This window comes from Scardinius erythrophthalmus, assembly GCF_964197995.2.
Source record: "Scardinius erythrophthalmus genome assembly, chromosome: 8".
NCBI lineage: Eukaryota > Metazoa > Chordata > Actinopteri > Cypriniformes > Leuciscidae > Scardinius > Scardinius erythrophthalmus.
Genome location: NC_138228.1, coordinates 48,651,331 through 48,678,861, shown reverse-complemented (window position 1 = coordinate 48,678,861; position 27,531 = coordinate 48,651,331). Strand labels below are relative to the sequence as shown.

At 41.9% G+C, this 27,531-nt stretch overlaps 1 protein-coding gene across 1 annotated transcript; it reads left to right on the top strand.

Moving 5' to 3' along the window:
* The first annotated feature begins 1,183 nt into the window (after positions 1 to 1,183).
* Positions 1,184 to 27,530, top strand: cttn (cortactin). The gene is made up of 16 exons (XM_081373266.1): positions 1,184 to 1,264; positions 1,394 to 1,592; positions 2,180 to 2,263; positions 3,539 to 3,612; positions 4,320 to 4,449; positions 5,616 to 5,726; positions 5,821 to 5,875; positions 14,346 to 14,456; positions 14,534 to 14,644; positions 15,613 to 15,723; positions 17,478 to 17,533; positions 17,717 to 17,786; positions 18,849 to 18,997; positions 23,144 to 23,276; positions 23,651 to 23,719; positions 26,388 to 27,530. Exons 3-16 carry the CDS (start codon positions 2,180 to 2,182, stop codon positions 26,522 to 26,524), a joined length of 1,401 nt encoding a protein of 466 aa, XP_081229392.1. The 5' UTR covers positions 1,184 to 1,264; positions 1,394 to 1,592; the 3' UTR covers positions 26,525 to 27,530.
* Position 27,531: the final 1 nt, after the last annotated feature.

Genomic DNA, 27,531 nt, shown 5'->3' with positions numbered 1-27,531 from the left:
AGTGACATTTCAGACTGTCCTCTATCTGTGTGCCAAATCTCATAACTTTCCCACAAGCAGTTCTATGAGCTGCCAAAGATTGAAGAGCGGAAGAAGAAGAAGAAGCGGAATAATAATAATAACAGAATACTGATGATTACAGCAGGTGCCCCCCACCACCCCACACCCCACACACACACACCCACACCTACACACCCACACACACTACACCCCCCCACACACACTACACACACACACACACACACACACACACACACACCCACGGTGAACGTGACAGAGGCCCTGCACAGATGTGTTGCTGCTGAGCTAGTTATGAACATAAATTGAGCACACGACGCATAAGGCTACTGATGTTACGGGCGTCTTCCAATGGCTGCTCTTTGCGCACATTTTTGTAGTTGTTATGAGGATGATGGTTTGTATGCACACACTGGTTTTGTAACTACACTTTCAAGTCTTACATTGCAACAAAGCTTTGAAAGTATGGTTTGCTATTTCAAGCAGCAGAATAAATGCGGATAGAAATTCTGTTGTAAATCACATCGTAAGCCGTCTGGCATGAAGAAGAGCGTTTGACCCTGACAGGATTGGAACACACAACCTCTGACATATAATATGAAGAGATCTTATTCTGTGTCGTGACAAGATTCATTTCGGTCTTGATTTGATGAATTTTTTAACCTGCAATTTGAAAGCTGTAAAATAAATAAATATATAAAAATGTTTGATTGGTTGATGAAGTGTTCTAATTTCTTTTCCTTTGCACTGTGAGTAAAGCTGGCCAACCAATGGGATTTACGCTTTTGGTCACATTGTAAATTTTTATTTTAATGCCAACTTTTGTCATACCAAAGAGAGTCAAAAATCTATCTGGTTAGCTAATTTAGTTTAATATAAATTTAAACTCTAATACATTTTCATTTACTGGCAATTAACATGAAATTAAAGTGTCAGAAAACAATACAGTTCGCACTGAAGTATATTCTTAAAAAGTATATTATTTACGTAACAAAAACTCTTTTTAAAAGTGAGCTAAAGTGTTCTACGCACACGAGACCCGAGACATGAACTGTGTTGAAAATATAGACATGATCTCAAATTGTCACATAAATGAATTGAACATATTAGTTCGGAATCGACTCTTGGAATCGACTCTATGGATTCCTGTACCTGGATCGGACTTGGAATCAAAAAGCGCCAGTGGAGCTGTTCATTTCGTTCAGGATCAGTTCGGTCGTACTATTATATGAGGAGGGGGAATAGTGTGAGTAACGCCGCTTTTCTTCATGTTACGTTTATATCAGCCCGATCTTGAGTCAGATAATGGTTTTCGGATATAATATGAAATAATAAAAATTAGAATAACGTGTACTAAAAATGTCGATGATGGCAGTAATCGCAGAAAGCCTCAGTGGTTGCGAAACCTCCGGAGTTCCCCCCGCTCCCGGCGCAGGTGGTGCGGTCCTTCTGGAGCAGGAAGCGGGAAGTGGAGGACTCAAGGTGGCCAGGAAAACTGACGACTTGTCTCTTTATAACTATTATCACGACTTATTTACTTAATACTTGCATCAAGGAGGCCATCGAAGTGCAGCGTAAGTGTAAAGGCGTGATTTGTCTTGTTTTGAATGAAAGGCGAGGCGATCAAACCCCTCAGGCATCAGAACACGAGCGCTGATTTCTCAGCAGTTTCATTTATTTTCGCTTTATCTGGTATTTGTTTTCATAGATGTGTTCATGTTAAAATCTGCGTATATGTGTCGCGTGTTCACATCTGGCTGAGAAACATCAGTTCTGTGGTAATGAAAGGTGTAGGGATGATGACTGACTAGTTCCAACGCCAGCCGAACAGTTCTTTATTAAATAGAGACAGGCGTCATCCTGTGCGAGTCTGAGTGACACCCTTACTAGTGCGCGAATCTGGTGTATCTCAGTCACTAGATGAACACTTTACCACACCGAACTCTGGTGCTTTCAGAACACACACACATACACATCACACACACACACACACACACACATATATATATATATATATGTATGTATGTATGTATGTATGTATGTATGTGTGTGTGTGTGTGTGTGTGTGTGTGTGTAAGTAAATGTGTTTTTGTGGAGTATAATGTGTGTGTGTCAGAAGGCATTCACAGGAGTATAATGTGTGTGTGTGTGTGTGTGTCAGATGTGGAAGGCATCCGCAGGTCAGTCTGTCGCTGTTGCGGTGGACGATGGAGGAGACGACTGGGAAACGGACCCCGACTTTGAGGTTACAGACACACAACACCTTCATTCAGGGCTCTCCACACTGGGGCGCATACATTTACATAAATAAACAGATGAGATGAATTATATAAATAAAGGAATACATTTTTTTTATTAAGTTGGTTATTACAAAATTCAATAGATTAAAAATACATACAAATGTATTGAAATACATAAAAAAATAGATTAAATTTAAATAAAGAGATAAGTAAATAACACTACTGTAGTGAGTAGAGAAAATAAATATTAATTCACCTTAATAGAAACAAATTTTGCATTTAACATTTTTTTTACAGAGTATAAATAGGGTGTTTGTAAATGATAGATGGCTTTTAAATGTTCCCTCACATGAGGATGATCATATCTTCGGGTCCGTGGATGTAAACGATTGAAAACCCCTCCATTAACTTACTCTCAAAGTCTCACGGTCTTGCCAGTGTAAAAGCCCGTTCACACCAAGATCATAACTATAACTATAACTATAACGATAGTTTATCAGCGTTCACAGCAGCGCTCGGTCTAATTCTGTTTATTATAAGCGCTGCGGTTTGGCGTCTGTCTCTTTAAATGCTCGAGCTCTTTAGAGCAGGATTCTGATTGGCTGTCAGAGTTTCTCCTCCATCATCTGGAAGACATCGTTCTGAACGTGATCGTTCCTCAGCGTCGTCATCGTTATAGTTGTGGACTCGCTTGTTCTCTGACATTTAGAGCGATTGTCAGAACTACATCCGTCTCGCTCTAGTTCTCGACTTTGGTGTGATCAAGCCTTTACTCTGGAATAGATGAAGACGCGTGGAGTGAAATATTACAGTGATTAGTTGAGAGACTGTATCTTAAACAAACTGAGTTATTGTCTCCTGAAGATCTGCACTTGCCTCTTCTGCGCATCTTCCTCTCTGTTAAACATGTTATTGGACTGTCTGGGGTTTAGTACAAGTAGAATGCTCTTATAAATTTAATTTCACTTAAGGACTTATTTAGTAAGATTATACCTGAAAAGGTTTTGGATTATGTTAATTTAAAAATATATATATAATATGACTTGTTGTGTTTGTTTGCTTGGTTTTATTGTATTTAGCCTGTATGATATTTGTATTTTTATAATTTAATTTTTGCCATGAAAATAGCCTTAGATGCTGACATGGCATTAAATAACACTCTTTCTATCTACGCATTCTTTAGAATAATTAGTCTAATTTTCTATGAAAATTCATATTGTAGTTTTCTTGCTTGTGTGTGTTTTCCCCGCTGACGTCTCGCTCTCCCACACACACTCCAGAACGACGTGTCGGAGAAGGAGCAGCGCTGGGGCGCCAAGACCGTGATCGGATCCGGACACCAGGAACACATCGAGTTACTCCAGCTTTTCCTCTAATTCTACAGCTCCTTTTACACTATACAGTCAAACCCAGATTCACTCAGACTGCTTCAACACTTCTCACATTATCAGTTTATTCGCTATAGTTTAGAGAATGGTAATGAAATATGAGCAGAACTCAGTTGATATTTGACTGGTTTTGTCCGTCCTTCTGTTAGACTGTCTCACACATGAATTATGTTGAATATCTGTCAGCTGGTAAATTTAACTACACAATTAGATAATACCAGTTTAGCTCAACCAATCACCAAGCAATGCTTCATTGTGTTCAGTGTGTGTGTGAAAAGAGCATTAGCAATTAAAGAAAACACACTTCAGCAGAACATGATCAGCTCAAAGTGTCCGAATCATTTCTGGGCCCAGATTGTTATAAATGTCACTGGTAGAGTCTCTGTATGAAGAGTTTCTGGGTGTAATGTGTCACAGTTTACTGTATTCTGCTCTCCTCACTCACAGTAATGAACTATAGTGTCCTGATCACACTAGTGGAACATATCACACATTATATCTGGTGTCTGAGTAATGTCAGGTTTGACTGTATATAAAGATATTCTTTGAATTATATACAGATATAAATGTTGAAACCCATGTAATAATTCTCACGAAATACATGTCTGTGATCATTGACATAGAGCATGTTCCCAGGTGATGATGTAGAGCGTGTGCTTCTGTGATTTGTCAGTATCCATAAGCTGCGCGAGCGAGTGTCGAGTGAACACAGCGACCTGAAGCAGAAGGAGCTCGCCGACATGCCCAAAGCTTCTCACGGGTACGGGGGCAAGTTCGGCCTGCAGCAGGACCGCATGGACAAGGTACACACACACACACACACTCTCACACACACACCTTTCACCCCCTTTTGATGCAAATTATTGGAAAGTTCTATGCAAATGTGTGTATCCTCAGCCCGGTGGATCGCTCGGTTAGCAAGCCTCACGCCTCAGCTCAAATCATGGCTCTACATTTACATGTCATCATTTAGCAGACGCTTTTATCTAAAGCGACTTACAAATGAGGAGAGCAATAGAAGCAGTCAACCCAACAACAGGGAAACAATATGCAAAGGTCGTGACCAGTCTCAGTTAGAGCAGCGCACGTAGCAGTGTTCTTTTATTTTATATATATAATAGATATAGAATAGTAAGTGTTTGTATGAATGGGTCAGGTGTGGATGATAAAGATGCGTCTTCAGCCGTTTGTTCAGCTAAAAGGTTGCGCTTTAACCAAACTGATGTGCTGTGGTCAGAGGTGACAATAACACAAGCAAAGTTTGGTGTGTGTCAGTGTGCCAAAGCGTTGCAGAGATGCAGCCTCAGAGTCGTTTCGGCATCGGCAAACAAATTAGTTGATCCGGTATACGAAAACGGTTTTGTCTATCGGTACGAAATCCATAACTTTTAGCCAGCAAAATTAATTCTATATTAGAGGATTGGCTATCGCTCGACTTGCTGCGCTAAATCTAAATAGACCAGGTTTGTGATTTTTGGCAAAACCGTTCGGTGGCGCTGCGCTGAAACTGTGCAGGTTTCCTCAGGCCAAGGTTGTCATAACACACACCAAGTTTGGTCAGAAAACGCTAAAGAGTTGCGGAGATAAAGCCTCACATTCTTTTTTGCGTCAAATCCGTTTGTGCTTTATTTGAGAACGGTTTGATGAATCGACTTCATTCCATAACTTTTTGTCGCCATGGTCTGAAGATGATGGATTAGGAGGCATTCAAAGTAGTTTTCAAAGTAGTTCCTGAAGTGTGTGTTGTGTTCCTGAGGTGTGTCCTTGAAGTGTGTGTTGTGTCCCTGAAGTGTGTGTTGTGTCCCTGAAGTGTGTGTTGTGTCCCTGAAGTGTGTGTTGTGTCCCTGAAGTGTGTGTTGTGTCCCTGAAGTGTGTGTTGTGTCCCTGAAGTGTGTGTGTGTGTCCCTGAAGTGTGTGTTGTGTCCCTGAAGTGTGTGTGTGTCACTGAAGTGTGTGTTGTGTTGCTCAGTCTGCTGTAGGCCACGAGTACCAGAGCAAGCTGTCCAAGCACTGCTCCCAGACCGACACATCCAAGGGTTTCGGAGGAAAGTTCGGCGTGGAAGCGGATCGCGTCGACCAGGTAATCCGTCAGATCTTCAGCCAGGGTTTCTGTGCTCAGATCGCCTACTACATCTGTTCACTCGTGTGTGTGTGTGTGTGTGTGTGTTCTGCAGTCGGCCATGGGCTTTGAGTACGCTGGGAAGACTGAGAAACATGCCTCGCAGAAAGGTCAGTCTCTCTTGCTCTTTTTCTTTCCTTCCTTATTTTTATGAACTATCCTACATCCATGATCAGCAGTCTCTTATGTTCTGCTCTTGACTCTGATTCGCACACTCAGTGTCCTGTTTAACTTTCTTTCATCCATTGGTAATGTTGGTTTACTATTTCTGAAGCATCACAAAGACACTTGACTTCAGAAATCACAATCAGACTTTATATTGGTAGATATGTAGATAGCAGAATGAAGATTGTAATTAATTAATGAATGAATGTTTATTCTCTGAAGGCTTATGATAATCAGCCAAGCAGGTTCAATTATCACCAGGGGTCGACCGATTATCGGCGCCGATATTAAGCATTTTTATGGTTATCGGTATCGGCCATTTTCAAAACCGATTTGCCGATAAAATAATTTAATCTTGAAATGCGCTATACTCTGACGCAGCCTCCTCAGTCGAACTCACCACTCTGTAGACTAGACCAGTGTCCCCGCACATCTGATTGGTTGGGAGTCACGAGTCCGGCCAATCAACGCGGAGAGCTGAAGGCACTCTCACACCGAAAGCACTTGCTGACTGGAGCCGCTTCACTGATCCCGCATCAGTCGTCTCTCAGAGATCAGGCAGCAGCAGACTTTGCTGAAGCTGCAGTAAATCACTACACTGAAGTTGCAACACCTCAATGTAATAGGGCCCTGTGATTTCCGTGATGCAGAAAACACGGATGGAATCGCGGAATCCAGTCACAAAAGCGGAATTTACTGTGTAAAGCGGAATGTCACGGAATTAGTCGACTTTGATGAATTAAAAGCAGGTCAGTACAAATCAGATCGAATTTCAAACCGCAAAAAGACTATTTAAATGAAATAGATCCTGCGTGTCTCTAAATGAATGGCGCAGACGCGTGACTTCATTTAACACACACACACACACACACACACACACACACACTCTGGAGCACGCGTGATGCTTGCGCTGTTTACAGCCTCAGCCGCATCATTATATGAGGACATGATTGCATAAACATCATCATCTCCAGAGCCGCTTTGAGTCACTTCATGAGCTTTTTAACGCTTCAAACTGAGAAAAGCTATCGTCATGAAACGCAAAGATCTTCACGACAACCCGTCAAAATAAAAGTTCAGTTTCTCATAGGGCGCTAAAATTTAATTTTTGTTAAACTGTAAATTAATTGAATAAGTTTGATGATTTCAATTAATTAGAAATGCTTTTTGATTACTATAATTTAATTTAACCATTAAAATAGTCTCTTTAAGTTTTACAAAATGTTTACAGAATGCTGCTGGGTGCTCCCTGCACTTTTTAAGTTATTATTATTATTATTATTATTAATGTTATTATTAACAGTTCTCAGATTTAAAGATATGTTTAAAAGCATTTAAAGAAAGTTTTTGTCAAAACCCTTTGTTATTCTTAATTTTGACATTAATTTACATTTTTACACTAGACATAGGCTATTTATCGGTCGGTTATCGGTAGGGTTGGGTACCGAAACCCGGTTCCAATAGGGAACCGGTTCCGACGTAAACGGTAGTAACGAGACCGAATAAGAACGAAACTTTCGGTGCCTGACGTTTTTTACCGCCCCCTATAAAACATCTCGCGGCACGAATGATCCAATAATAAAACATCTCCAGTAAACCAGCAGAGCATGCATTTAGTTCGTTTGTTAAATAAGAGACGATCTAGCGCTGAAATGTGTTTTTTAAATCAAGTGATCAAAGTGCTCGTTGCCGCTGCGATCAGTGGCGCGGATACTGTGTTTTCTCCTGTGGCTCGCGCACACCGCACTGTCTTCACTCGGACGCGCGCTTCAATACGTTACGGAGATCGACCTATTTATGAGGCGCCGTCTATATGATTATGTGCGCGGAGAGTTTGTGTGTGTGTGTGCTCGCGTCTCAGATGAGTATGTGCGCGGAGAGTTTGTGTGTGTGTGTGCTCGCGTCTCAGATGAGTATGAGTTCCGCGCGTCTCGTGTGTGTAGAGTTTGCGTGTGTGTGCGTGAGCGACTTTAGATGTGACGTTGTGCATTTCATATGTATTAGTTTGAGCATTCAGAAGTATACATGTATGTGTGACTACTTAGTATATGTGTATGCAAGGGTTTCATATGTGCGTGAATGAAGTTTGATTTAAAGGGGGGGTGAAACACTCAGTTTCAGTCAATCTCATGTACCTATAGAGTAGTATTGCATCCTTCATATCTCCAAAAGGTCTTTAGTTTTTTATATTTATAAAAGAAAGATAGGCTGTACCGAGTCTTTCCGGAAAAAAACGAGCGGCTGGAGGCGTGCCGTGTGGGCGGAGCTAACACTAGAACTGCCATGGCGGTCATTTTGACCGTTTTGAATTTTATATCTGCAATAACTTTGTTGAAAAAATAAATAAAATCCTGCTGGTACCTGACTTTTCCTAAAAGTGTCTGTATTTTCATTTAACCCTCCTATTACCTTTGGGGTCAATTTGACCCCATTCAGTGTTTAACGTCTCTAAATACATACTTAAAAAAAATTTTTTTGCTTCATATTTAAAGACTTTTCCTAATTTAATGGGGACAACTGGGTAAACATAAAATTAACATGATGATAGGTTTTCAATGTTCTGTACGTACTTTTGTAGCATCGGTGTTCTTTGGGGTCAATTTGACCCCAGGCTCATTTTGCTGTATAAAACCGTATAAAACATATAAGAAATATCAATTTTTTTTTGTTGTTCACATTGGTGATTAGGCACAAATCCCACATTTATTTTGGATGATATTGAGGTCATTATAAATTGAGATTTTATGATCTTCAAAAACCTTCACTCTGCTTTAGGGCCCTAATCTGACATTACCGTATAGGCCTACTTGAAGTATTGCGAGAACCACTGATAGTTCACACGATATAGTGGAGGGGGGAATCATAATTCTCACAAGAAATTAGATATTTCCAGTGCCAATTATATATTTCCAGGGAAAGGAAAACATAATTCTTGCAAGAACTTTGATATTTTGTGCTGTGGGGGAGGAGAAAACATAATATAGGGGATGAGCAAATGTATGAAAGCTTCCACAGAAGCCTTATAAACCATTTCTCTTTGTGAGCTCTCTCTTTATGCTCTTTCTCAATTGAAAATGACCTCTTAGCAAATTTTTTTGGGGGGGGGGTTGGGTTCTATACGGACCTGTTCGCCAGCAAGACACCAGTCGACCCGCCCGAAATGCAGGACGATGCCATACCAGCCATCCCGTCAGTGTTGACCAGTGAGGTCAGGCATGCGATCCAGAACATCCAGAAAGACCGGGCGCCAGGGCTGGACGGAATCGGGTAGACCAATGCTTTGGGCAGCATTGGCCAGCCGTTTCAGCCGCTACATGGCGCAGAGAAGAACACCAGATCAATGGAAGACGGCCAAGACAGTGCTGTTGTACAAGAAGGGTGACCGCGAACAGCTGAGGAATTATCGGCCAATCTGGCTCCTGCCGACCGTGTACAAGGTTTTCACCAAGGTGCTGTACAACCGACTAGCCAGGCAGTTGGACGAACAACAGCCACCCGAACAGGCCGGCTTCCGGTCTGGCTACAGCACAATGGACCACATCCACGTGCTGAACCAACTGCTCGAACGCTGCCGGAAGTACAAGATGCCCTTGGTACTGGCCTTCGTAGACTACGAGAAAGCCTTCGACAGCATAGAGATCAATGCCGTACTGCTCGCCCTACAACAACAGGGCATCTCCTACGAGTACGTGGACCTTTTGCGGGAGCTGAACAGCGGATGCGCCACCAACATCACCTTGTTCGACCGGACACTTCCCACTTGAATGACAGGGTACAGCTGTGGCCAAATTTGAAATTTTTGCTGCTTCAGTTGTTATGATGTTGATTCACATTTTTCTAGATTATTGTGCAGAGTGATCAGAGGCATTTTACATCATTTCAAAAAGCTTTATCACAAAACCCCAAATTTCACTGTTTTTGTCCTTGGCACCAAATTACCAGCTAACATCATTTTACTAATCATATCATCAGCACACAATTGCTATAAGGAAGGAAGAAGTGCTTCCAATCATTGTGTTCTTCTGTTAGCAATGGTTTCCTCCAAAGAAAGATGGAGGATCATCTTTGCATCAAAATGGCCTCCATTTACCAGATCATCAAGAGCTTCAAGAATAGAGGTTCGGCTGCAGTGAAGAAGGCGTTAGGATGTCCCAGAGTGTCCAGCAAGTACCAGGAACTTCTCCTCCTGAGGAATCAGCTAGGGAATCGTGTCACCACCAGTGCAGAACTGCTCAATATTGGCAGCAGGTGGGTGTGAGAGCATCTGCACACACAGCGAGGCAAAGACTTTTGGACAACAACCTGGTGTCAAGAAGGGCAGCAAAGAAGCCACTTCTCTCCAATAAAAACATCAAATATTGGCTGAAATTCTGCAGGAAGTACAAGAATTGGACAGCAGAAGACTGGTGCAAAGTTAATGTATCTGATTAGAACATCTGGAAAATCGATTGTCCAGAGAAGAAAAGGTGAACGCTACCATGAGTCCTGTGTCGTGCCAACAGTGAGGCATCCTGAGACTATCAATGGGAGTGTCATATTGACCACAAACCCATCCTTGATAAAATATATTGTGTAATATAATAAATAAAAAGCTATTAAAACATTAGATAACAGAATTTTAGATAAATCAGTGACATTTTGTAGTGATTTGCTAATTTGTCCATAGTCGCGCAATAGGTATTCTGGATGTATAATGGGTGGGGGTGGGGGTGGGGGGGTTGGTGGTGTTTTATTTAAAGGGCTATTTAAGTAGTCAACAAAGAAACATAAAGTACCTGACTTAAACCTTTGGGGAAAAAATCTAATTTTGGGGGTTTAAATTGCTGGGGTCAAATTGACCCCAGTGGGTAAAAGATGTCGGTAGATTTGAGGGTAACAGGAGGGTTAAAATGCTTTTCATATAAATTACACGTAATTAGACATGTGCCGGTATTCGGTAATGCGATAAATCGCGGTAATGAATATGCACGATATTGTTATCGCGGGCACTTCAAAATACCGTGAAAAATAATAGATCAGAATTTATATTTATAGAACGTGCAATAGCTTATTTTCCATCAACCGCTTAAACAAACACTGCGTATATGCTGCGCGAAACACGTGCGCACTCTGATGTAAACAATCCCCACATACAGCACTGTGTGCATGCGGCGCAGTGCGCACTCTAGTCTAATGTAAACAATCCTCACATGGAGAAGAAGCATGGCGGAAGGAGGAACGCTGCCGACGATTTATCCCCCTTCTAAAAGCTGGGCTGTCAACTCTACGCATTCAGTGTGAGACTCACGCAATTTACACTTTTCTCACGCTCTCCCGCCACACATTCATTTTCTCACTCAGAGAAAAATCGCGGAGCAAAGAGGACACTGACATCGCCAGACTAGACAGAGCAGGGTACTTTTGAAAATTCTCAGCTCTCATGTTCTGTCCATTTTATTACGAAATTCAGACAATAAATACCGTTTTGGTGCTTGTAAATGTGACGTGACCGATCGCTGTAGCACCTCAGTTCAAGTAAAACGATCATCTGTTACTTTTTATTTAAAGATACAGTAGGCTACAACTTACCGAAAGGTATTTATGCCTCACACATAATATCGATCAATCAGTGTTTTTCAACCACGGAAAGAGGTCAATAAAACTGCAGGTGAACAATTATGTCACAGAACGTTTCATTTACCTCAGGAAAGCCATTTAATGACCAACACGTTAGTTGACTAGAAAAAATAGCTATAGAGAGGAGTATTTTGCTAAATATGTGCACTATATTACATTTGTATTATATTTTTACTTGTGTCATAATTTATTATAATGAAAACCAAATTATATTTAATTTAATTTGTTCACTTTTAACCTTTAATAATTATAGCAATTAAAATACCGTGATAAAAGCTCAATCAATTAATCGCAGCATGAAAATTTGATACCGGCACATGCCTACACGTAATGCAAAAAAACAAATTAACATATTTACCTATTTCGGCCATAGACGGTCATATTGACTGCACTGAATTTCGCGGTATTATTATACATATACCAACAATAAAATGTGGTAAAAAATACACAAAACATATTCCACAACAAATCATTTAAATGTAATGATATTCAGAACAGAACAATAACAAATAAATAAACAATAAACAAGCCAAAATGAAATCGGCTACTTTCAAGCGAAAGTGAAAGTAAGCGGCGTTGGGCGTTGGGCTCACATAACGGCTCACGTAACTCTCTAATTAGAATCAAAATGTTTCAACATTTGTGATGTATTTGGATGGTAAACTATTCTTTATTATAGGCTTTGTACTTCACTCGTGTTCCAAAATCGACTGAAAAAATTATCACCTTCACATGCGCAAAATGTTACGAATTGTAGCCTACTACTGACTATATAAACAGAGCAGTGGAATTTCTATATGTTAGGTTGACTAGGCTATTTTATTATAATATTTTATTATGGCTGTAATGAACAGGCTGCGATGTCAAGATTGCAATGGAATATGGTGTGTGTGTGCGTGTGTGTGTGTGTGTGTGTGTGTGTCGGCAGGCGCGATCGAACAGTGTAAACATGAGAACAGGCTACTCCGTCATTTTGTTCAGGACATCTACGGATATTATTATTTATAGATGTATAATTAAACTTGTTTAATTGTACAGTTTGGTGTTGTTTTGTTTTTAAAAGATATCCTAATACAATAAATGCATTAATCTCTCAATTGGGTATTTATCATTAAAGATATAGAGTTTGGAATCTAGCGGTCAAAATGACTGCTTGCGGCAGTTCTAGTAGTTATGGAATTCTGGCACTTCTAGTGCTAAAGCTGTGCTTACGCGCCGATAGCTATAACAACAATAGTTATAACAACACACAGACATTTGAAGCAGTTTTACTCACCGCCTGCGGTTCCAACGCACGACCGTGAGCCTTTATCATTGGGACTGCTCCATCCTTAAGCATTAGATGATCTGCAAATCCGGCGTCGAACTGGGTTTTGTTTATAAAACAATCATCGTCGAAATGCAGGGAACAAACAAGAACACTTACACAACTCTGTTGATGCTCTGGTTAAACAAACTCCATCCACTGGTCCCTTAACGCTGAGTTCTTTGGGAATCTGTGCAGGGTTGTCTTGCCCTGGCAACCAAAAACACACTTCTTTGGTGACATTGACTTCCCTAAAGCCGAGCACAGCGCTTTGATGGGCGTACTGCTTTTGCTCTCTTGCTCTGGTCTACGGGTGCGCGAGCGCCCTTCCGGGAGAGTGCCCTTAGGACCCGTATAAGGAAATTCCTCATCTGACGTCACACAGGCCCATACTCGAAAAAAACTTTCCGAAACTTGTTACAAACCAGAAGGAGAATTTTTGGCACAGAAATACTCCTTCAGACGTACAAATTTATTTTTGAAACTTTGTCCATGTTTAGCATGGGAATCCAACTCTTTAACAGTGTAAAAAACTCAGTATGCATGAAATAGCATTTCACCCCCCCCTTTAAGCCCTAGACGGCGCCTCATATCCATTCGTTCTGGTGAAATCACAAAATATAATGGACACAGTGTCCCTGCTTGATATACAACCACTGATGAGCATAATCGGTTTTGAAAAAAACTACGAATGCGGATTAGAACACAAAACCTCTGACACGCTTGACTAAAGTTCAAGTTCAGCTGCCAGTGTTCCTCTTCGGGTAAGTCTAGTATTTTAATGCCAACTGCAAATCTTGCATATCAAGTATGAAGGATGAAGGATATCAATATCAAGTATATTTATATGAGGCTATACTGTGTGTGTTAAATATTTCTGCTCAGTGTCAGATATTTCTGTTTTGTAAAAGTCATAGTATGAGTAAATTTTGTAAATTTTGATCTTAACTCAAGTGTTTTCGGCTACATCAGTAGCCTTTTAAACGGCACAATTTTTCATTTAATCAGAAATCAGAAAATCTTTTTCAGAAAATCACACACACACACACACACACACACACACACACACACGCACACACACACACACACAGAGGTATTATTGTTTTGATAAAGTGTGTGCGGTTTAGTTTTCTTAAGTACCGTTTCAAGAACCGTTTAAGCACCGGAACCGTTTGAAAAATACTGAGTAGGTGCTGGTATCGGATAAAACCCAACCAATACCCAACCCTAGTTATCGGTCTACGTGATCTGTAATAATCGGTATCGGCATCGGCCCTGAAAATCACTTATCGGTCGACCCCTTATTATCACCAGATCCCCGTAATCTCAAAATGAACGCAGATCATCTAGTTAATTTACTCTAACTCATATATCGGTTTGTCACTTAATTCCATACGACGAGAAACACTTATCCAGATTCTCTAATATAATGTCCTGAGTGTGGTGTAGATCTCAGCGTCTGCTCATGTTGTGTTGTTCCTCCGCGGTTCCAGATTACGCCACTGGGTTCGGCGGCCGCTACGGCGTTCAGGCGGATCGCGTGGACCAGAGCGCCGTTGGCTTTGACTACCAGGGGAAGACGGAAAAACACGAGTCTCAGAAAGGTTCGTTCCCACTTCCCCGCCTCACATACGTGTCTGCGTTTGGCCATGTCTGCATTATTGTTATCTGAAATCTACAGATTATGCCAAAGGCTTTGGTGGCAAATTTGGAGTGGAGACGGATAAAGTGGACAAGAGCGCCATGGGCTTCGAGTACCAGGGAAAGACGGAGAAACACGAGTCCCAGAAAGGTTTGTCACAGTTTGACTTCAGTTTAACTGTACAGGTTTTAGTGTAATTCCATAAGAACAGAAGGTAGAGATGATGATAATAATAATAATAAATATAGCCGCAAGCGTCAGTCATTGAGGTCTGAGCACTAATGGCCCATCTGGAGAATTAGCAATCAATTTGAAATGTTTCTGTCCAACATAAAAGAATTTCATGGATCATGTGCTTTCATTTCATCATTTACTAATACATTATTAAAATCAATAGTTGTCTGTTATTATTATTTAATGGACCTGAGCTAATATGAACTAACAATAAACAGTTGTTTTTTATATTAAAGGAGAACTCCGGTCAATTTTAACATTGAGCTCATTTTTTTGTACATTTGGAGTGCTGTCAATACAGAGAACAACGACAAAAATCGGTGTTGCCTACACCGTGTTATCCTCTTTTTAAAATTTGCACCCTGTTGACTTCAATAGGGCAAGTACTAAACCTGCTTTTAGGCTCTTAACATCCTTGATGTGTCATTACAAGTGCACAGCTAATGTGAGTGATTCCTTCAGAGTGAACACGAGTGGATCTGACTGCAGTAGATGTGAAAGAAATGTATAAAAATGATGTTATTTAAGCCAGCGCAAATACCTTTGTTTACATCCTGTTTTCGGGTGAAGTCCAAAGTAGTCGATTGCCGAGTTCACGCGCGTGATCATAGGTACTAAACCTATGCGCGTGAACTCGGCGATTTTTGTCGTTGTTCTCTGTATTGACAGCACTCCAAATGTACAAAAAAATGAGCTCAATGTTAAAATTGACCCGAGTTCTCTTTTAACTAGCGTTAACGAATAAATACTGTAACCAAAGTAACTTAACTAATGGAACCTGATTGTAAAGTGTAACCATGGATGTGGCAGGCTTTTCATTTAGTAGATTTATTAGTTAATGTCACATTTAGACGGTGACGTCTTGTCTGTTGTTTGCGTGTCAGACTATGTGAAGGGTTTCGGAGGGAAGTTTGGCGTTCAGACGGACCGTCAGGATAAGTCTGCGATGGGATGGGATCACCAGGAGAAACTGCAGCTGCACGAGTCACAGAAAGGTAACACACACACACACACACACACACACACACACACACACACACACACACACACACACACACACACACACACACACACACACACACACACACACACACACACACACACACACACACACACACCTTAAGTATGTATCGAGGAACAAAAACGGGACATTCTGGTCCCAGTCAGGAGTTTTGTACACGTTGCAACTTAAGTATAGATTAAGATACTCTGGCTAAAAGGGCACAGTAGTCAATCCGAGAGACGACAAACTATTTTTATTTATTTTGTCTACAGTCTTGCTATATTGCAAATGTAAGACTGGCATCAACGATTACTCCAAGGTTCATTATTTTTCTTTGAAACTCCAAAACAGAGCCATCAACAGACAGAGTTAGTGAACCAGCTTTGGGAAGTTGGTAGGAGGAACCAACATAACATAACTTCAGTTTTACCACTAGTCAAACAGAGTCATCTTGATCTTAGAAGCACATCCTGATTTACAACAGGTTTAGAGTGTATATAGATTTTAGTATCTCAGCATAAAAGTGACAGTTGCATCTCGCAACAGATGCCCAAGTGGTGACAAATATAAATGAAAGAGTAAGGGGCCTAAAACTGAGCCCTGAGGAACACCAGTGCGTACCTGACCTCTGACCTGTAACCACCCATGGCAATGAACTGGGAACCGTCAGTAAAATAGGATGTAAACCAGTTTAAAGGTGTCTCCAAAACACCGAAAGCACTTTCAATGTTGGTAAGTAAAAGACTATGATCAACAGTATCGAAACACGTCATTGGCGACCCTGACCAGAGCCGAAAACCTGCCTGAAGGAGTTCGAGGAGATTATTGACTGTACGATGGTTATACAAGTGAGAGGAATCAATGCATTCTAGTATTTTTGCCAAAAACTGAAATTGTTAAAGTCGTCCAGGGAGCGTTCTTTATTTCTTTATTTTTATTTATTACTTTTTTTGGTACTGCTGTTACTGGAACAACCCCAGTCTGCACTGAATCATTATTCTACTAAGGACCGTAGGGCACAAAACATCAAAGCAGGCTTTAAATAAACTGATGGCAATAGAATCAATCAAGCAAGTGGTGTATTTCACACTTGATGCCTCCGTTTCGAGAGCCTCAGAATCGAGCTGTGAGTGGAGGACCGGAAAAACCAGAAGGATTACATAGTGAACCAGGTGTCAGTTTAACATGTGAAGAAAGGATTTACACAACTGCTGAGAAGCAGGCAGGGGTGATATCAGCATTAACTTGAAGCAGTCTATTTATAGTTTAAAACAAATGTCTGTGATTTCCTTGATTGTTTTCAATAATCTGGGAAAAATAAGCTGATCTTTCAGACTCAGTTAATGCCCTGAGGTCAGGACTACCCAGAAGATCCTTCCAGGCTTGATGATGGACAGACATGCCTGTCGAGTGTTGGATTCAGATTCAGGAGCAGAGCGGGCGAATGAAGCATTACTGGACTTTAAAGGAGCAAATGAGTAGCAAGTGCTTTATTAAACTGTGATATATTATCCACCAAACAAAGTTAAAGGATACAGATCACTTAAAGTGGAAACAACTGAAGTGGAGAAATCTGACCAACAGATTAGTGTCCACAGATGAACACTGAGATGCGAACGAGCCGTTTGCTGACACAAGATCGGCCTTTGAGTCGGGCCTGTTACACTCCGTGAAAGTTGAAACAGTTAAGTCAACATTTATGTAACATTTTTTTCATAATTTTGTAAATAAATGTCATCATTATAGATTATTCCAAAGGCTTTGGAGGGAAGTATGGTGTGCAGAAGGACCGAATGGACAAGGTACATTTATCAGATCATTATAATGAACATAGAGATTCAATTTCTGTTTCTTTTTTAACATGACATTCAGAACCAGAAATACGGTTGTGAAAACTGTGTGTTTGTGTTCACTTCCTTTCTGAAAGCGCAGTCGTCCGTGAGTGTTTCTCATCATGATGATGTGTGTGTTACTGTTGTCATCAGAGCGCAGGCACGTTTGAGGAGGTGGAGAAGCCAAGCACGGCGTATCAGAAGACCCGCCCCGTCGAAGCAGGTCAGAATAACTGTGTTCCTGCTTTATAGCCGGGGTGCGCAGAACTGGGGCGCATGCGTGGTAGAGATGAACGATGCGCACCAGAAACTGTGGAGGGAAGCGCTTTTGAGTACCAACATTTTTACACATCGCAGGATGTGTGATGTCATGCACGTATAGGGATCTTAGTTGATCGGTTTCGGTTCGGAACGCATGCGATTCGCGGATTAACTGCAAAGTTTACCCATCATAGAGTGAAAGTTTATCATGTGTTTTTAAGTCCTGTCAGTTTAAACATGAAGCGCAAGAACAAGACTGGAACTCGCGCGCTGTTTTGTACACACACACACACACACACACACACACACACACACACACACACACACACACACACACACACACACAGACACAGACACACACACACACACACACACACACACACACACACACAGACATCGCGTGAACGCTGAATTCTCTTCTCTTGAGCTTGAACCATGGCTTGAACAGACATGTGCACGCGAAATTCAAAATGCATGTCTTGGCGAGTATCCTCATAAACACAGTCGGTTATGCGCTGTGAACAACTGAGAAAGAAGACCGGGTGCGTATCATTGGATCTGCATATGCGTAAGATCCCTCATTTGTCTTAAAATGACGGCAGCCTAATATAGCTGTTCGTTAACCCAATGTTAATCAAACAACAAAAAAGAAAGAGAAAATCACTTTTATAGTGACAGATTTAACACAGATAAATTGTATTAATTATATGAATTATATTTAATTTATACAGTGAAGACTATAGTCTTATTTTACAATTGATTATTCAATCACTGAATACAATATTACTGAATACAGTTAGACTTGCCTGAAAAACATAAAGCACTACTTATTTCATTAGTGATGAGGGCTTGTAGGATAAGTGCAGCATCTCCTGGTTATAACGCTTCATAGCGCTCGAGTGAAGCCTGGTTATAACGCTTCATAGCGCTCGAGTGAAGCCTGGTTATAACGCTTCATAGCGCTCGAGTGAAGCCTGGTTATAACGCTTCATAGCGCTCGAGTGAATCCTGTGCTCTTGTTTAGCCGGGAACAGCGCCGGCAGCATCAAGGCTCGCTTCGAGAACATCGCGAAGCAGAAGGAGGAGGAGGACCAGAAGAGAGCAGAAGAAGAGCGCGCTCGACGCCAGGCCAAGGAGAAGCAGGAGCAGGAGGAGGCACGCAGCAAACTGAAGGTACACACACACACACACACACACACACACACACACACGACAGGCCAAGGAGAAGCAGGAGCAGGAGGAGGCGTGTAGCAAACTGATGGTACACACACCCGTGACACACACACATCTGTCTGGTAGGACTGACACAGATTTCAGGATTCAGTTTGATTCTATATCGATTCATTTGGGTATATTTCAGGTACAGGACAAAGGAAAAAATCTCTGATCTAAAGTTGGTTTAGCTGATTTAATTATAGAGAAACGAACAGGTTGTGCGATTAGGCCTATTAGCTAAAAAAAATCCCCATGTTTTCGGTGCTGATGCGGTGGTGACGCGTTTATGTAGTCAGAGGGTGGCGCTGTCAAATACGCACCTAACAGCTGTCAATCAGCTCTCAGACTACAGAAGAAGAGCATCCACACCAGAGCATGTGAGCGGAGTGCTGATGCTTCGTCGAAGCCGTACTAAACTCACACTGAGATTCTGCTTTGCTCGCTCATTCTGCTCAGCGCCGCTCGCTCAACCCAGAACACTTCGCTCGCGCTCAACCCAGAACACTTCGCTCGCTCAACCCAGAACACTTCGCTCGCTCAACCCAGAACACTTCGCTCGCTCGCAACCCAGAACACTTCGCTCGCTCAACCCAGAACACTTCGCTCGCGCTCAACCCAGAAGAACACTTCGCTCGCGCTCAACCCAGAACACTTCGCTCGCGCTCAACCCAGAAGAACACTTCGCTCGCGCTCAACCCAGAAGAACACTTCGCTCGCGCTCAACCCAGAAGAACACTTCGCTCGCGCTCAACCCAGAAGAACACTTCGCTCGCGCTCAACCCAGATGAACACTTCGCTCGCGCTCAACCCAGATGAACACTTCGCTCGCTCAACCCAGAACACTTCGCTCGCGCTCAACCCAGAAGAACACTTCGCTCGCTCAACCCAGAAGAACACTTCGCTCGCTCAACCCAGAAGAACACTTCGCTCGCGCTCAACCCAGAAGAACACTTCGCTCGCGCTCAACCCAGAAGAACACTTCGCTCGCTCAACCCAGAACACTCAACCCAGAACACTTCGCTCGCGCTCAACCCAGAACACTTTGCTCGCGCTCAACCCAGAACACTTTGCTCGCGCTCAACCCAGAACACTTTGCTCGCGCTCAACCCAGAACACTTCGCTCGCGCTCAACCCAGAACACTTCGCTCGCGCTCAACCCAGAACACCACTTCGCTCGCGCTCAACCCAGAAGAACACTTCGCTCGCGCTCAACCCAGAAGAACACTTCGCTCGCGCTCAACCCAGAAGAACACTTCGCTCGCGCTCAACCCAGAACACTTCGCTCGCGCTCAACCCAGAAGAACACTTCGCTCGCGCTCAACCCAGAAGAACACTTCGCTCGCGCTCAACCCAGAAGAACACTTCGCTCGCGCTCAACCCAGAAGAACACTTCGCTCGCGCTCAACCCAGAAGAACACTTCGCTCGCGCTCAACCCAGAAGAACACTTCGCTCGCTCAACCCAGAAGAACACAGAACACTTCGCTCGCTCAACCCAGAAGAACACTTCGCTCGCGCTCAACCCAGAAGAACACTTCGCTCGCTCAACCCAGAACACTTCGCTCGCGCTCAACCCAGAACACTTCGCTCGCGCTCAACCCAGAACACTTCGCTCGCGCTCAACCCAGAACACTTCGCTCGCGCTCAACCCAGAACACTTCGCTCGCGCTCAACCCAGAACACTTCGCTCGCGCTCAACCCAGAACACTTCGCTCGCGCTCAACCCAGAACACTTCGCTCGCGCTTAACCCAGAAGAACACTTCGCTCGCTCAACCCAGAAGAACACTTCGCTCGCTCAACCCAGAAGAACACTTCGCTCGCTCAACCCAGAAGAACACTTCGCTCGCTCAACCCAGAAGAACACTTCGCTCGCGCTCAACCCAGAAGAACATTTCGCTCGCTCAACCCAGAAGAACACTTCGCTCGCTCAACCCAGAAGAACACTTCGCTCGCGCTCAACCCAGAAGAACACAGAACACTTCGCTCGCTCAACCCAGAAGAACACTTCGCTCGCGCTCAACCCAGAAGAACACTTCGCTCGCGCTCAACCCAGAAGAACATTTCGCTTGCTCAACCCAGAAGAACACTTCGCTCGCGCTCAACCCAGAAGAACACTTCGCTCGCGCTCAACCCAGAAGAACACTTCGCTCGCTCAACCCAGAACACTTCGCTCGCGCTCAACCCAGAACACTTCGCTCGCGCTCAACCCAGAAGAACACTTCGCTCGCGCTCAACCCAGAAGAACACTTCGCTCGCGCTCAACCCAGAACACTTCGCTCGCTCAACCCAGAACACTTCGCTCGCGCTCAACCCAGAAGAACACTTCGCTCGCGCTCAACCCAGAAGAACACTTCGCTCGCGCTCAACCCAGAAGAACATTTCGCTCGCTCAACCCAGAAGAACACTTCGCTCGCTCAACCCAGAACACTTCGCTCGCGCTCAACCCAGAACACTTCGCTCGCTCAACCCAGAACACTTCGCTCGCTCAACCCAGAACACTTTTGCTGGTTCGAAAATGTTAAATAAGTAGGGCTACACCCGACTAAAGTTTTTTTTTTCTACTTGACTAGGAGTATTAGTATATTAGTATTAGTCGAGTATTAGTCGAGTATTACTAGACCATAATGAGCGTTTGCGTAATATATATAAATAGCCTATTCCGCACTCAAGCGATTTTCCTCCATGTCATGATTATATTGTCTGCTGTATTTGCTGCTTATTTATTAAATCCAGACAATTGTTTGTTGAAACATTGATTAAAATTAAGAGACAATTAATACAAAACGAAATTCACTTTAAAGAAAGGTTTTCTACAAAACAAAACAAAACTTAATGAAGTGGTCAAAATCATGTCTGACCCACTCCACATGTCTCCCGATATACTGCGCATCTTATGATCCTTTCTTACTCATGCTGTTCACTTTTCATATAATCAACTTAGATTAAATTAAAAGGTAACATTATATTATATAAACATAAATATGAAACTAAATGCGTTTTCTTTAATGGCTACAACACGTATAGTGCAGTGTAGAGAAGTGTAATGTCGGAGCGGGGTTTGAGCGAACGCTGGTGAGCGTGTGGGGGAGGGGTGTGGTTCTCGAATAATAATCGGATAATTCCCAGCGATCATCGAATATTATTTTCACTAGGAATGCCCATCCCTGTCAGTCGCTATATTTTTGTAATATTACAGGTCAGAATTAACACCTGATTTATATACCAAGATTTCAATTGCACATGAGCCAGTTTTTACAACATTATAATAAAACTAAACATTTAAACATGGATGTCAACTTATTTTCATGATGGATTTACTTTTAATATTGAACAACAGGTTCAGTAAAAATATACTGATTATGTATTCTAGTGCATATATTTATCAAAACGCTCCTCTCTAGAGTTATTTTTCTAGCAACTATCGAGTTTATGGTCACTGAATGTCTTTCCTGAGGTAAATTACGTGACATTATCGCTCTCACGCTGTTTTATTGACGGTTGAAACACTGATTGATGGATTACATGAGACATGATTGATTTCAGGAAGTTGTTCTGTATCTTTCAACTTTCCTTCTGATGTTCATCATGTTTATTTGCTGCTGTAACTAGTAGTGAAGAGGAAGAGATGATCAGTTCATCTGTCACACACATTAAACACACACACACACATTTTAAAATGGACAGAATTTGAAAGCTGAGACTTTGTTTCTTATATGTATGAAAGCACAAAGATTATTGGACGGCTGGAGCTACAAATAATGTTTAGTGAAGTTTGTTCTCCATCAACTGAAAACAGCACAGACTGAATGATTTAAGAAACGATGTCGCTTCATCAAAATGAGAATCGATTGAAATAAAGAAACCAGTGTTTTCACCCTATCTAGATGTGATGGAATAATAATCAATATGAAATTACTCTTATATTAGATTTAAAGGAGCATTACGATGAACCATTAGAGCAGGGGAGCACTAGCAAGGACACATGTGTTCAGTGTGCATGTGTTCACGGCGCCCTCTTGTGGACCGCTGGTGTCAAGCACTGGTTCTCCAGCGCGAGCGTGTCATGAGCTGCAGGACCTCATGCGAGGTGTGTTTGGTGTGTTAGGCGGAGCCCGTCAGCGAGCCGGTGGCGAACGTGTACGAGCTGGAGCCGGTCTCAGCAGAACCCACGTATGAAGAGCCGGCTCAGGAGGAGCTGTACCTGAGCCCTGAGCCCGACGAGCAGATCCAGACCTCAGGTGCGCCACACTTCTACTTTACAGCCAACTAAACCCACACATATGAGCAGTTACATCTTCCTGGCCCTCTCCATTTCTCAGGAAACTTCCTACTGTCATCCATCCATGTCTTTATGTACATCATACATGAGTAGCATTGCTGCACTTTTGTAAAGTTATTTTAAAACATTTTTTTCCTATGTTATTTCTTATATTTTTCTGGCTGTTTGTTTATAGTGGCAATGGCCTGTAAAAATGGATCCATCTCAAACCATCAGATTGAGAATAATGAGCCGAAGCACTGTTCATATAATCACCAATGCTCATCTGCAGCTGTAGTGCTTGAAGTGACGTGTGTGTGTGTGTGTGTGTGTGTGTGTGTGTGTGGGGTTCAGGTGCTCAGCCGGACGAGTATGGAGAGGATCTCGGTGTGACTGCTGTCGCTCTGTACGACTATCAGGCTGGTAAGAGGACGCTTTGATGGCTTTGAGTTCACAGACTGATAAGATCAGTGTATTGCACTGAACCGTTATGTAATGTTCAGGACATTTTGACAAGGTTCCTTTTCTTGAAAATGCTAATTGATGTTATCGCATAAGACTAAAACTTGCTGGCCGACTGACAGGCTCGCTCAGGGTATGACAACTGTGATTAGGGTACATCAGGGCCGAAGGCGCATTTTAAGAGAAAATGTGCTTTTTACTCCCAAAGTGCGTGACTGCAGAAAAAATACACGTTTGTATTGAACAGTGATGGAGCAACACATTTTGTGTGAAAAATAAATCACAACAGTGGGACGTTTAGTTAAAAAAATGTATAAATGAATGAGGTCTTTTACCACAGAAGACACACAGTACTCATCCAAACACTGCAGCTAAATTAATGTTTTTAATAATCTCTAAGTTAATCCTTCGTGCAAAAAATGTAAAGATTATGAAGGCATTGAAGGAGATTTACAGTAGTCACAATAAAATATATTTCATTATATGATATAATTAATATCATATTTTTTTTAATATGATGGTTTCTTTATAAATATGGTGATTATCTCTAAGCTGGACTCCCGACTTAATATATTTCCCATCTGAATCTATCCATGTCATGTCAACAAATGGAAATATCCTTTTGTCCATCCATTATTTGATGATGATGACGATGATGATGATGATGATATGGCATGATGTTTTTTAAATGAAACAATACTTTCTGCCATAACGGACCATATAACGGCGGATCGGTTCAGTCTCTTTACTTCGTGCTTCATATAAAGAACATTACAGATATTACTGGAGTATAGACCCCTTCACGGTCGACGTCACAGGAACATTCTAAGTTCGCAGTGCGCATGTCGGGGTCAGAAAGTTAATTCCATCCCATTGAATTGTGTGTTAACCAGAGAATTTCTCGTCAAGAAAAAATGCCTTATTGTTGCGTCGTGGACTGTGAAAATCACACCAGTTGTGGAGTCAAGTTTTTCAGGATTCCTGCAGGATCTCATCCGTTTAAAAAAAAATAATAGACGACATCTGTTCAGATCTATTTTTTTTACAGTCTATGGTTCAGATAGATACTGCTATCTGCTAGTAGCATGACACAGGTCACAATTAATGCCAGATATCGAACTTCACCTCACTATTAAACCAGTCTTCAGTTTACAGAAAACATTTGTTTACTTACCAGGGCTTAACTATACCGTTGTTGTCACAATAACGTTAACTGTCAATAACACAATAACACTACAAACACGAGCATCTTTGATCGTAGCATTGTCCCTGTCTGCCCGTTTATTATATAAAAAATACACATACTTAACAGTGTTACATTTGAAAAGTACTGTTCGACAGAGCTGCTTGGTTTGTTCCCACAGTTATCTGCGTGCTTCCTCGGCGATGAAGTTCCACATTTGCGGCTATCCAACACGAAAATGCATGCAGCAAATAAGCCGTTCACAATAATTTTCTTCAGATAACTCCAAATTTCTCCCACACACTGGACTTGATTTTTGATGACTGTCGACAACTTTACAATCTCCACTAGCTATTCTTCTCTTCAACTCCTCAGCATCCATCTCGACGACTGCAGGCAGATCGCGCGTGCGCGGTTATGATGCATTTGTGAAAATTGAAAGATCCTGGGAGGGCGTGGCGCGTGGGCAAATAAACTGATGTGGATTTTAAATTATTTTATCAACTTGAAATACAGGCATATTTTTGTAGACGTGTTCCTAAAAATATGAATATATTTTTACGTTTGCATGTGATTGTTTTAAACCCGATTGTTTAGACCCGTGTTTCCCCCGTGTCCGACCCGACACAGTTGGATATTTTTCACTCGTTTGAGCAAAATTTGCGGGTCACCCGTCCGAACCCGTGCAGGACTCTAATCAGGCAGACAATCGCCATTAGCTAAAACAAGTTTATTATGGTTCTGTTCCCGTTCCTGTGATGGCAAAGACAGTGCATACCCTTGACACAATATACCGGTCTATTAGCCGCACCATTTTTCTGACCCCATGCTGCGCGCGCACCCAACCTAGGCGTTCGATGTTTACAAACATTGAAGGGGTCTATATTTTACAAGAAAATACAATTTCAGTCTTTCTACTTCAACATTTAACGTTTCATTCAGTGTTACATATGGACGCTTGTTTCTATTAATAGTATGGAATAAAAAATTGAGATAAAAAGTTGCCGCTACCTTTTATTTGTTTTCTTCACAATTACGAAAAGTCTGAATTTTGAGGAAAAAAGTTGCAATTATGGAGGTTTGTTTCCACCAGGGAAGGTTAGGTTATAAAAAATAAAAATAAAAAGGAGACTTTTTCTCTAAATTTTTTTCCTTCTCACAATTGAGTTTTTATATCTCGCAATTCTGACTTGCATTCCTGAGTTTATAACTTGTAATTCTGAGAAAAAGTTGCAATATCCATTTTTTTTTTCATGGCGGAAACAAGCTTTATTAATTACTTGCCGTTTCTTTGCAATTATTTGTGAAATTTAAACAATTTTCACTCAGAAAAATGTAAAAGTAAACACTGCACTTAATTGTTTTAACATTTTTTTATAGTTTTTTAATTGCACATCTGCCTCTTAGGAGCAGGAAGTGATGTAACACGCCTCTGTTTCTCCCCAGCGGGTGATGATGAGATTTCCTTTGACCCAGACGACATCATAACCAACATCGAGATGATTGACGAGGGCTGGTGGAGGGGTGTGTGTCGGGGCTCGTATGGACTCTTCCCAGCCAATTACGTTGAGGTTCGACAATAGACTCACTCGTTCCAGGCGGAGCGTCAGCCCTCGCCTCCACGCTTCCTTCATCAGCTTTCTCTTCTTTCTGTCTCACGCGGGCGTTCGCTGGTCTCTCGTCTCAACGCTCCCGTCCCGCTTCCGTCAGTAGGCCTGAGTAGATGCCTCTGCCAATAGAGATTTATGACACTTCTGAGAGCGTTTACACACACACACACACACACACACACACACACACACACACACACACACACACACACACACACACACACACATGATGTGTGTGAAATAAGAGAGTAGACCAAAGATCAGAGATCTTCTGGTGTCTTTGAGAATAAATCATGCACATGTGCGGCTTCTTTGCGACTCTTAAAGCTGCGTCCGTACGAACACTTCTGTTCATTTTAGTGTCTTTTTTTTGCAGTGTTGAAATGGGGAACAAATTAATTATGTTTGAAAATATGAATGAAGGCCAAAACGTGATGCCATAATAATCACTGCTGGAAATCGCAGTGCTTGAAACGGTTTATAAGAATCATTTTAATGGTATTTGAAGGGTTGTGTGTTAAATCAGATGCTGATGTCTTGTGTGTATGTCTGATCTGCGTCGTCTTGTTCTTCTGATGCGTCTGTAAAGTCTGTCAGGTGTTCGGCTACATCTGGACTCGCTCTTGATGTGCAGGACACGTCGATGTTTCTGTGAGTGCATGGCGTTTCTGTTTCTGACAGCCAATTATATCAAACGACAATCCGCACCGGTGCAGTCGAGTTAATACTGGATAATAGCAACCGCTAATGACATAATCTGGTTTGCATTTTTAGTTCAGTAACCTTTTCAAACAAATTGTCTGTGCTTATCTATTCTGGCTCTCTTTACAAGGCTGTTTTATAAGAAACATCATTTAAGAATAAAAAAATAAATAAAACTACTGTTTTTGGTATTTTTTCCAATCCATTATTTGGCCACATGTGTGAAATTTACTTCTCTGTTAGGATTTGTAATAAAGTGCAAATGTTTATAAGACACA

Excerpts from the sequence above, each read along its gene's own strand:
- cttn (XM_081373266.1), top strand. The coding sequence starts at position 2,180 with ATGTGGAAGGCATCCGCAGGTCAGTCTGTCGCTGTTGCGGTGGACGAT. Across the intron at positions 2,264-3,538 it reads AAACGGACCCCGACTTTGAG|AACGACGTGTCGGAGAAGGA; the intron begins GTTACAGACACA and ends CACACACTCCAG. Across the intron at positions 18,998-23,143 it reads AGGCACGCAGCAAACTGAAG|GCGGAGCCCGTCAGCGAGCC; the intron begins GTACACACACAC and ends TTGGTGTGTTAG.